At 35.6% G+C, this 10026-nt stretch overlaps 1 protein-coding gene across 1 annotated transcript; it reads left to right on the top strand.

Annotated features, from left to right (window-relative positions):
• Positions 317-2965, top strand: LOC18601170 (stearoyl-[acyl-carrier-protein] 9-desaturase, chloroplastic). The gene is made up of 3 exons (XM_007032019.2): positions 317-496; positions 1201-1699; positions 1891-2965. The coding sequence occupies exons 1-3, from the start codon at positions 378-380 to the stop codon at positions 2455-2457; spliced, it is 1185 nt and encodes a 394-aa protein (XP_007032081.2). The 5' UTR covers positions 317-377; the 3' UTR covers positions 2458-2965.

Genomic DNA, 10026 nt, shown 5'->3' with positions numbered 1-10026 from the left:
AGCAAGACACGATTGCTGTACTATAAACATGTGTTCTTCCATTATTATTATTATGAACAAATTGCCAAATTAAAGGATAGCAAGACACGATTGCTGTACTATAAACATGTGTTCTTCCATTATTATTATTATTATAAAAGCTAACTTAGAAGTTGTTTTTCCTTTTTTTATTAAAAAAGTCAATGCGTTTTGTCTTTTCACGCCATTAATGCCACGATGTTCACATTCCTCTTGTACAAGTGAAGGTAGTTAGTTGATTTTGGTCTTGTTGTATAAATGTAGCATCGAAACATGCATCAAGCAGAGCCTTGAAAAGCCAAGAGTTAAAACTCACTACACTAATTTTGAAGAGGCGAGCAGAAGAAAAAAAAAAAACAATGGCTCTGACGCTGCACTTAACCGCATTCTTCCCATCATCCTTCAAGCAACTTTCTCTGTCTCAAGGCCTCAAATGCCCCAAAGCCTCCATGGTGTCCACCCACTGCTCCCCCGCTGTGTGAGTTTTGTTTACTTTCCTGTTGTTCATTTTGGTCAATGCATTTTTTTGTCTTTCATGTTTTTATCTTGATAATTCAGGATTATTGACACTAACCCCGTTAGCTGCTTGTCTTTCATGATTGCTCTGCGCCCGTTCCCCAGATATTTTTCTTATTCCGTAGTGATACAGGGGTTCAGAGCAACCAAAGTACCGTCTACGTGTCTAACGGATACAAAAAATCAAATAAGAAAGAACAGCAAAAAGTATTTGTAGTACTTTGCATGGTATACCTGTCCTCTAGTGTCAAGTGTTCTGTCTTTATCTAAAGTTCCTCTTGGCTTATTTTTGGGATGGATTGAGTTCGGTTCAGCTCTTCTTAAATTCTGCCATTTATTTTCAAATATATTTGCTTTTCTAGATTTCACTGTGTCTGCTATTGCTTTGATAAGTTGTTGAAAAGAGAAGGGTAATTTTATGAAGGTGTGGTTTTAAACATAAATGTTTCTTTCGGGAGGTTGTCATCATCAGCATGGATATGAGATGGAAACGATTGTTGCCTCAACAAATCCATTTTATTGTTATGTCACGTTCATGAGATTTATCAGGGCATCAAAATTTTGTGTTTGTACTTGCATTTTTCTGGCCATCTTATCTATCATTTGAGGAGTGCGTTGATCATCAGTCTATAATGGACCCAACAATCTCTAATCCTTCTTATTCAGGGAATCGGAAAACAAGCCATTCCGGCCTGCGAAAGAGGTAGGGTTTCAAGTGACTCACTCCATGCCACCGGATAAGATAGAGGTATTCAAATCCATTGAGAATTGGGCCACCGATAACATCCTGGTTCATCTTCATAATGTTGAGAAAAGTTGGCAACCGCAAGATTTTCTTCCAGCGCCCGAATCAGAAGGATTCTATGATCAAGTCAAGGAGTTGAGAGAAAGATCAAAAGAACTACCAGATGAATATTTTGTGGTGTTGGTTGGAAATATGATCACAGAGGAGGCCCTCCCAACATACCAGACAGCACTCAACACACTCGATGCAGTTCGAGACGAGACAGGCGCAAGCCTTACTCCTTGGGCAATTTGGACGAGGGCATGGACAGCTGAGGAGAATAAGCATGGTGACCTTCTTAACAAGTATCTGTACCTCTCTGGACGAGTAGACATGAGGCAAATTGAGAAGACAATTCAGTATTTGATTGGATCAGCAATGGTGAGAACCTTCACTGTTTGGTTATTTAATTACATTGAGTATATATATTTGCAATATTAAGATACTAAGAAATTCCTGTCTTTAGTATTTTAACTCAAAAAACAAGGACAGAAAAAAGGGTGTATGTATAGTTTGCTTAATTACTTGGCATGCTAGTTTGACTTCATTTCTGCACATGGGGTGAATCTCAGGATACCAAATTTGAGAATAACCCTTACAATGGATTCATATACACTTCATTTCAAGAAAGAGCAACGTTCATCTCCCACGGTAATACAGCCAGGCTAGCCAAGGCACATGGGGACACAAAATTAGCACAGATATGCGGCACCATTGCTGCCGATGAGAAACGTCACGAAGCTGCCTACTCCAAGATTGTGGAAAAGCTCTTTCAAATCGACCCGGATGCAACTATGTTGGCTTTAGCCGACATGATGAGGAAAAAAATCACAATGCCAGCTTATCTGATGTATGATGGACAGGATGATATCCTTTTTCATCATTATTCCGCTGTTGCTCAAAGGCTTGGAGTCTACACTGCTAAGGACTATGCAGATATACTGGAGTTTTTGGTTGGGAGATGGAAAGTTGAGAAGCTCACAGGTCTTTCTGCCGAGGGTTATAGAGCTCAACATTTTGTTTGCGGACTGCCCTCTAAAATTAGAAGGATGGAAGAAAAGGCTCAAACAAGGGCCAAGGCCAAGCAAGCATCAAGCGCTCCTTTCAGCTGGATTTTTCACAAAGAAATAATAGTTTAATTGTAGCTTGATTGAAGTGCAAGAAGTTTAGCTCAGCAGAACACTGCTGCCCAATTATGGGTTTTATGCCCCCCACCATTTTCCTTTGCTTGTTACTATTTTGCCCAAAAAGCAGATCAGTACAAAAACATCGGGGAACTTTAGTCTTTAGCTAGCTTTGTTGATTGTGGTTTTGTGGGGCTGTTGTAGTGACAAAAACAACCACGGACTACCTTGGCCTCAGCCTTTAATAGTTAGTCCTAGTACTTTCCCTGTACCAGAGCAGAGCAGAGGGTCAAGAGAGCTGGCCCAGTTGTTATCAAATTATTATTACTAGGGTGAATGGTTTTGCTTAATCCGGTTGTGTTAGTCGTTCGACACACGCGGCAAGTTGGTAAGCCAGAAAGCTATCGAGCAGGTCCTGTGGCTTTGGGAAATCTAAATCCTGACAGTCAAAAGAGTACCAGATTCCCATAATGTTTTGGTTTCAATTGCACAGAATGATGTGAAATTACCAGGATTCTTGTTACCTGTCAAAAAGTTAACCCCTAAGTCTTCATTTTCGTTCCATACCAAAAAATGAAAAAGAAAAATTCTCAGGAATCCTGCTACAAAGAGGAACAAGCTGCTAGCAGCAAAGACATTTCCTAAACCACCAACAAATTATAACATGATAATAGTTTGCAATGTTGATCATACCCTATAGCAATATTTTAGTGAAAGAATGCATTGGAAAAGTGAATGATGTCTGGCCGAGACCCTAAGGAGCTAGGGGAATAGGGTATGCTCTTCGTGGCAAATTCCAACCCAAAGCTGTAATTAGAAATCAAAAAACAGAACGTAAACCTTTTGCCGTACCTCAATAATTTCAGAAGGTAGAAGAAAGGAGGAGACTTCAATCATCAAAGCTTCATGTTTCTTAGATTAGATAACGCACAGGCTCTTTGTATCTCTCTTTTTGCCTCAATATATTTTTTTTTTCTTTTTATGCTCTCCACACGATAAAATGAGAAAATAGTTTTAAGACTTCCTTTTAAATATATAATAAACATTTCTCGTACAACATATGAGAAAGTTCGGCTGATTAATTTAAGTGAAAATTGTGAGAAATGACTTTCGTAGTAAGGTGACTTTAAAAATAACCGTTTCTATAATTTAAACTGTTTTTAACCAATTTTTGACACGACTTGACAAGAATACCCTTTAAACCAATTAATCCAAATGAAGACGCGTCTCGGTTTCTTTCTTTATGCTCTCTCGCCATTCAGCTTAAAATTTCAAAATTAAATCTCGATTTAGATTTAGCTATCCCTCCATCCAGCGCTCCAACGCCATCGAGGTCTATATCAGCTGTCAACTTTCTTACGATCCCAAAGTGCAGAGATGACATCAAGGTATTTGTTATGTGTTCTTGGGTTTATTTAAGATTATTCATAGAACGAAAAAGTTGATGGGTAAATTATATGAGTTTGGAAACTTAAATCTGGTTGGGGGTAGCGAAATCAATCAGTTTATAGGCGATGCGTGAATATTTGTTAGGCATTAAGTCACTAGATATTAGGGTGTGTGACTGGATATTAGGAATCGTAACTTGTTTATTTGGCATTAGGTGCCTAAATATTACGTGACTGAATATTTGTTAAGCATTACGTGACTTGTTTATAGGCATTACGTGACTGAATATTTGTTGAGCGTTGCGTGACAGGCATTATGTGACTGAATATTTGTTGAGCATTGCGTGACTTGTTTGTAGGCATTGTGTGACTTTATCTACCTAATGCTGAAGGTGATTATCTACTGATTCAGCCCCCTTAATAACAAATTGTGTAAAATTAAAAGAGAAATAGGCTAAAGCTTATCTAATGTATAATGGACAGGATGATATCCTTTTTCATCATTATTCCGCTGTTGCTCAAAGGCTTGGAGTCTACACTGCTAAGGACTATGCAGATTTATTAGAGTTTTTGGTTGAGAGATGGAAAGTTGAGAAGCTCACTGGTCTTTCTGTTGAGGGTTATAGACCTCAACATTTTGTTTGCAGACTGCCCTCTAAAGTTAGAAGGTTGGAAGAAAAGGCTCAAAAAAAGGCCAAGGCCAAGCAAGCATCTAGCGCTCCTTTTAGCTAGATTTTTCACAAAGAAATAATAGTTTAACTGTAGCTTGATTGAAGTGCAAGAAGTTTAGCTCAGCAGAACACTACTTTGATGAAATCTTATGTATAAATAATGTATACTTGTCCAGGATCTATAATAGCAGGAATATAAGATACAAAAGCATACTTTATTTTTAATACTTGATTTAACAGCGAAAATAATATCAATCACGTTAACTACTACTACTCAATGCGCTAGGATCTTTCTCTTTTTTTCTTTGGAACTCTCCAATGAGTGAAATCTTTATGTTGTTATAGACAGGAGAAGGGACCCAGCCTTTCTTTTATATAGTGAATTCTTAGTCCTACGCATTACAGAATTTAAAGTTTCCTATTAAGAATTACACTGTTAAGTTCATATTAATATTAATGCTCAGCTCACTTTATCAAATCATATTAGGAGCTTTTAAATTGTCACTTTATCAAGACAAAATAAGCTTAGCTTGTTTTTATAAAAGGTAAAATAAATTAAATAATGTAAGTCTGCACGTTATTATTGAGAAAATCTAACAATCTCCCACTTAGACTATATTATTTAAATTTAAAATTTTAGTTCTATTTTTGCCTAAATTAAGAACTTATTTTCTACTTTAAGCTTGGATATGATGTACTTGTATTTCAATGTCTTTTCTTCAAATTCAAATACTAAGTTATCATATGCATCTTGTAATTCATCAAATGAGTATGAGTCTTGATCTAAGGTGCATGAAATAGAATCATGAGAAGTAGAGTATACCTTGAAATCCTCATGTGCCATAAACAAAAGGTTGGAAACTTCATCATTTTCATCTCGAGAGCCATCACTATTACTCCAAGTGGCTTTCTTCTTGAAGTTTTTTGTTGCACTCTTCTTATTTGGGCATTCCTATTTAGTGTGTCCCATTTTTCTACACTCATAGCATATTAAGTGGTCTTTGCTATGTTCCCTTTTTTGCTAAACTCATAAATTTACTAAACCCCTTGGCTAGCATGACTACGTTGTGAGACCCTGTCAAGCTCGATTAAAAGACGGTATTGTACCAAGTGGTACAACAAAGTTAAATAGAGCCTTGAACTAGTTCAAATAAATATTCTAAGAGGAAATTGAAATTTTTGAAACCCATAGAATGGCTTAGAATAGTGATTCGGAGTTCAAGGTCCAGTTTGGAGTCCATCAAGAAAATTGACCGATTAGGGACAAAATGGTCATTTTACCATTTGATGATAAAATGGAGATTTCTAGCCAAGATTTGATCACATTTGACCAAGAATAATTATATGAAATATAATTATGATTATTGGAGTATAAAATGATGTTTAGCAGTGAAAATTTGTGATTCTCGATATTTTTGGAGCACAAGGGCAAAATGGTAATTTTGCCACTAGAGGACTAAACGGGAATTTTTATAAAATGAGTTTTGCCCCATTTGGTTAATATTAATCAATGTTAGTGTTATTTGAGGTTGAAAAGTAGAAATAATGTGATTCCGGTACATTTCGGAGTATAAGGGTAAAATCGTAATTTTTCCTCTCCGAGGGTAAATCGGTAAATTTTTTGCCCCAGCACTTGTCAAGACTAAGGGATTTTAATTGTGGTAGGATTGGATAAATACCAGAATATTTGTGGTGGAAAATTAAGAAAAAAAATTCAAAAAGTTAAAAAATTGGGCCAATAAGCATGTGACACGTGGCATGCTTGATTATTTTATTATTTTCATTTCAAAATTTATTTGGGAATTGTAATTAAGTTGAAATGAAATGCGTGAATGATTATATCTAATTCCCATTTAAAAATGAATCTCCGGAACAAGCCTTTAGTGAAAATATTTCTGTGATGTTAAATATGATTGCGATGCATCTGTGTATATCTGTATGATGCCTACATGTATTATTGAGAAATTGTGTGAAATTAAGTGTACTGAATCTGTGTACCCTTGTATTATGCTGATATGCATTATTAATAAATTATGGTGAAATTGATGCAACCGTGCATGTGCGGAGTGGGAAGTGCAATGCCAGTTGAATGACAAAGGATGTGATAATTACGACCGTGCATGTGCGGAGTGGGAAGTGCAATGCCGGTTTAATGATAAAGGTTGTGGGGACGGCGATACGTAACGCCCACAATTTCCTAGAAATTCAGAGGTGTGCAAAGAGGGATACTGAGTGATACCCCTTACCGAGTACTCCGATAGTTATTTCTTTGTACCACCAAGAATAGTGAAGACTTGGCGGTGTATATAATTGCTCATATCTTTGTGTATATATGTTTGATTGTGTGGTATGTGAAACCCTTGTTTGTGACGGTTTGTGATAAACCGTTAATTTTGCTATCTTGCTTGATAGAACAATTAGTGAATGAAATTGTACGTGATACATATGCATATATGAATCGTACGGGTTGTGAAACCCTTATTGTGTGACGATTTGTAAATAACCGTCAGTTTTACTACTTTGCTAGAAGGATCGGTGTAAATTCAAGGATGTTTAATCCTTGAATGCATAATAAATTTCTAGGTAAGGGAAAAAGGGTTTAGAATAGTAGTTAGATGAAAATGGCTTTATTTTCAACCGGTGCATCATGAATGTCAAATTTCCTGGTTGAGATTGCTTGTTCCCTTCTAATATTCACTCACTGAGTATTGTACTCACGTTTTATAAAAATTCATGTTTTCAGATCAGGTGACTGTTGGACCCTAGATCGAGGAGTCCCCGTAGTGCATTTCCTGGGTATGTGTCTGGCATTCGATAGTAATCCTTTTTATTGTAAATGTCTTCGTTGGATGTCATGGGTCCTTTTGTATTGTGAATACAATCTAATAATGTGAATATGTGTATGCAATGTAAATTGCTAAAGACATGACTGGTATAGTGCATGTATATTATTATCGATAATGCCATTGTGTTTTGGCTATATTCACACCCAGGAAAAGGTTTGTGTGTGTGTATGCATGATATGACAAATTTGTTAAGCAAAAGTAAATGGATAGGCTTGCTTGGGCTTAGTGAGCTATGCTCATTGAGCTCATGCGCCTGTCATGGCTCGGGAAATTGGGTCGTGACATACGTCCTCATTTTCCTCACTCTCATCTCTTATGTTTCTCTTATCCATTTTAATTTTTGACTTCAGAGCTATTCCTTTCTTTTTATTTTCCCCTTTCTTTTCATAATTTTAAGCATTTTCATATTTTATTCTCATTTCGTAGGTAAGTAGAGATCTTATAAGTTCCTCTAGCTTGAAATCATTTAGGTTTTTTGCTTCCTCTATGCCTATCACTTTTGGTCTCCATGACTTGGGAAGACTATAAAGTATCTTTTTAACTAATTGAACATTTGGGAAGTCTTTTCCTAAGGCTTTCAATCCTATAACTATATTTGTGAATCTCTCATATATTTGATTTATGGTCTCATTTTCTTTCATCCTAAATAGCTCATAATCATGTGTGAGAAATCCTATCTTGGATTCCTTAACTCGATTTGTTCCCTCATAGGTTGTTTCTATAGTATCCCAAATTTGTTTAGTGGTTTCACACATGGATACTTTATGAAATTCACTAATTCTTAGATAACAAAGAAGTGTATTGAATGCCTTGCAATTTGCTTGTATTAACTTCTTTTCTTTGTCATCCCACTATTTCCTAGTTTTTTGAATTGTTTTATCATCTACTACCTTGGTGGGGACATAGGGACCATCTAAAATAACATTACAAACATCAAGATCAACCGATTGAATGAACAACTCCTTTCTTTTCTTCCAATAAGGATAGTTCGTACCTGAAAGAATAGAGGTCTTTGAGTTAAATGTCCTTCACCAAGAACAGCTAAGGTGGATTCCATCTTGATGTGTTGAGTTTTGTTTTTAGGATCACACAAGGTTGTTAGACCTGCAGAATTGAACCTTGCTCTAATACCAATTGTTAGATTAATAAGCTCAATATAAATAACTCCAAGAGAGGGTGAATTGGATTGTTTTGAAATTTTGAAGAACCTTTTTCAATTTTTAAAAAGGTAAAATCCCCTTTTTAATTCAAATGCTCAATTTGAAGATAAACAAAATAGTTGACCTCTTAATCAATAAGAGAAATTTAAATTTCAAGTGAAAGTAAGCGTGAAAAAATTGACACAAGTATTTTATAGAAGTTCGACCTCCTTACCTACGTCTTCTCCCTTAGATTCATTGAGTTTAAAATTCACTATTTAATCAAAGTTCAATACAAGGCCTTTTGTGGATCAAGCATAACCTTTCAATACAATGCCTTTTTATGATTAAAGCACAATCACTCTACCTTTTCTATTGGTTAAGGTATAACCACTTAAGCAAGTACAATGAGGGGAATATAAGTGCAGCTAATATGCCTCTTAAAGGCTCAATAAAGAATTTGGTACAATGTTTAATGAAAAGGTTAGAGCTTAACAAATGCTGAGCTAGAAGACTTTAAGGATTCAAGAAGAGTACAATGGGTTTTGAATGAGTTTTGGCTAATTCTTCTCTTTTGAGCTGTGTTTTGAAGTCTTCTAACTTTCATAAATGCTAAAAAAGCTTGTATTTATAGTTGTTGAACCTTCAAAGGTAGTTGGGAGTGCATTTAATATGAAAGTAGTCGTTCCTTTCTTCATTCAAAGCTTAAACAATCATATTGTATCGATACATATGTGAATGTATCGATACATTCCTTTTTCTATTTTTGAATTCCCGCTGAGATGTATCAACACTTTTGTCCATGTATCAATACATTTGAACTTGCTTGCAAAGGTTTTGACATTCTGCTTAAAATGTATCGATATATTTGTCTATGTATTGATACTTTTTAGGTAATTGTCATTCTGTTGCATTTCTATCCATACATTTATCAATGTATCGATAGATTGAGTTTGACTTTTTGAGTTTTGACTTTTTTTAAGAACATGTACTGATAAATTCTGAAATTTATCGATACTTGTCCAAATGTATCGATACATGAAGAACATGTATCAATAGATTTGAACCAAAATGCATTTTTCATAGCCTTTTTCATTGTTTTTCTTTTTCAAACACATTTGAAATTATTTGGAGATCTGAAAATGTGATAGTCCAAAACTTGGATGAATTTAGATCATTTCTTTTATCATTTCAAAACACAAAATTGATTTGAATGCCATTGAGTTAGCAACTTCCTAACATAAAACTAGTTCACAATGCCTGCATCCAAAGGAACTTTAGGATGCAATATTTCTTCACTTTTGTCCCAACTCACGCTCGCTTTCTTGCACCAAGTCGTGATCAAGAAGGGATATCCAAAAGACTATCAAATGGTAAACAAGCAGCTTGAGCAATGCTATTAAACACCACTTAACCCACATTGATTGACATTCCAGAAACAATTGTATATAATAAAATGGTTCTATCCCTTTACACGTCACTCAGATGCTTCACAGGAAGTAATCGTGCCGCTAAAAAGTGATAGCATAGCTTGTGATCA

This window comes from Theobroma cacao, chromosome 4 (genome assembly GCF_000208745.1).
Source record: "Theobroma cacao cultivar B97-61/B2 chromosome 4, Criollo_cocoa_genome_V2, whole genome shotgun sequence".
Taxonomy (NCBI): domain Eukaryota; kingdom Viridiplantae; phylum Streptophyta; class Magnoliopsida; order Malvales; family Malvaceae; genus Theobroma; species Theobroma cacao.
Note: the sequence above shows the minus strand (reverse complement) of the source record. Positions and strands in the feature narration are given on the sequence as shown.

Coding starts and splice junctions, on each gene's coding strand:
- LOC18601170 (XM_007032019.2), top strand. CDS start 378: ATGGCTCTGACGCTGCACTTAACCGCATTCTTCCCATCATCCTTCAAG. Junction 497..1,200: donor ACCCACTGCTCCCCCGCTGT/GTGAGTTTTGTT, acceptor CTTCTTATTCAG/GGAATCGGAAAACAAGCCAT. Junction 1,700..1,890: donor ATTTGATTGGATCAGCAATG/GTGAGAACCTTC, acceptor GGTGAATCTCAG/GATACCAAATTTGAGAATAA.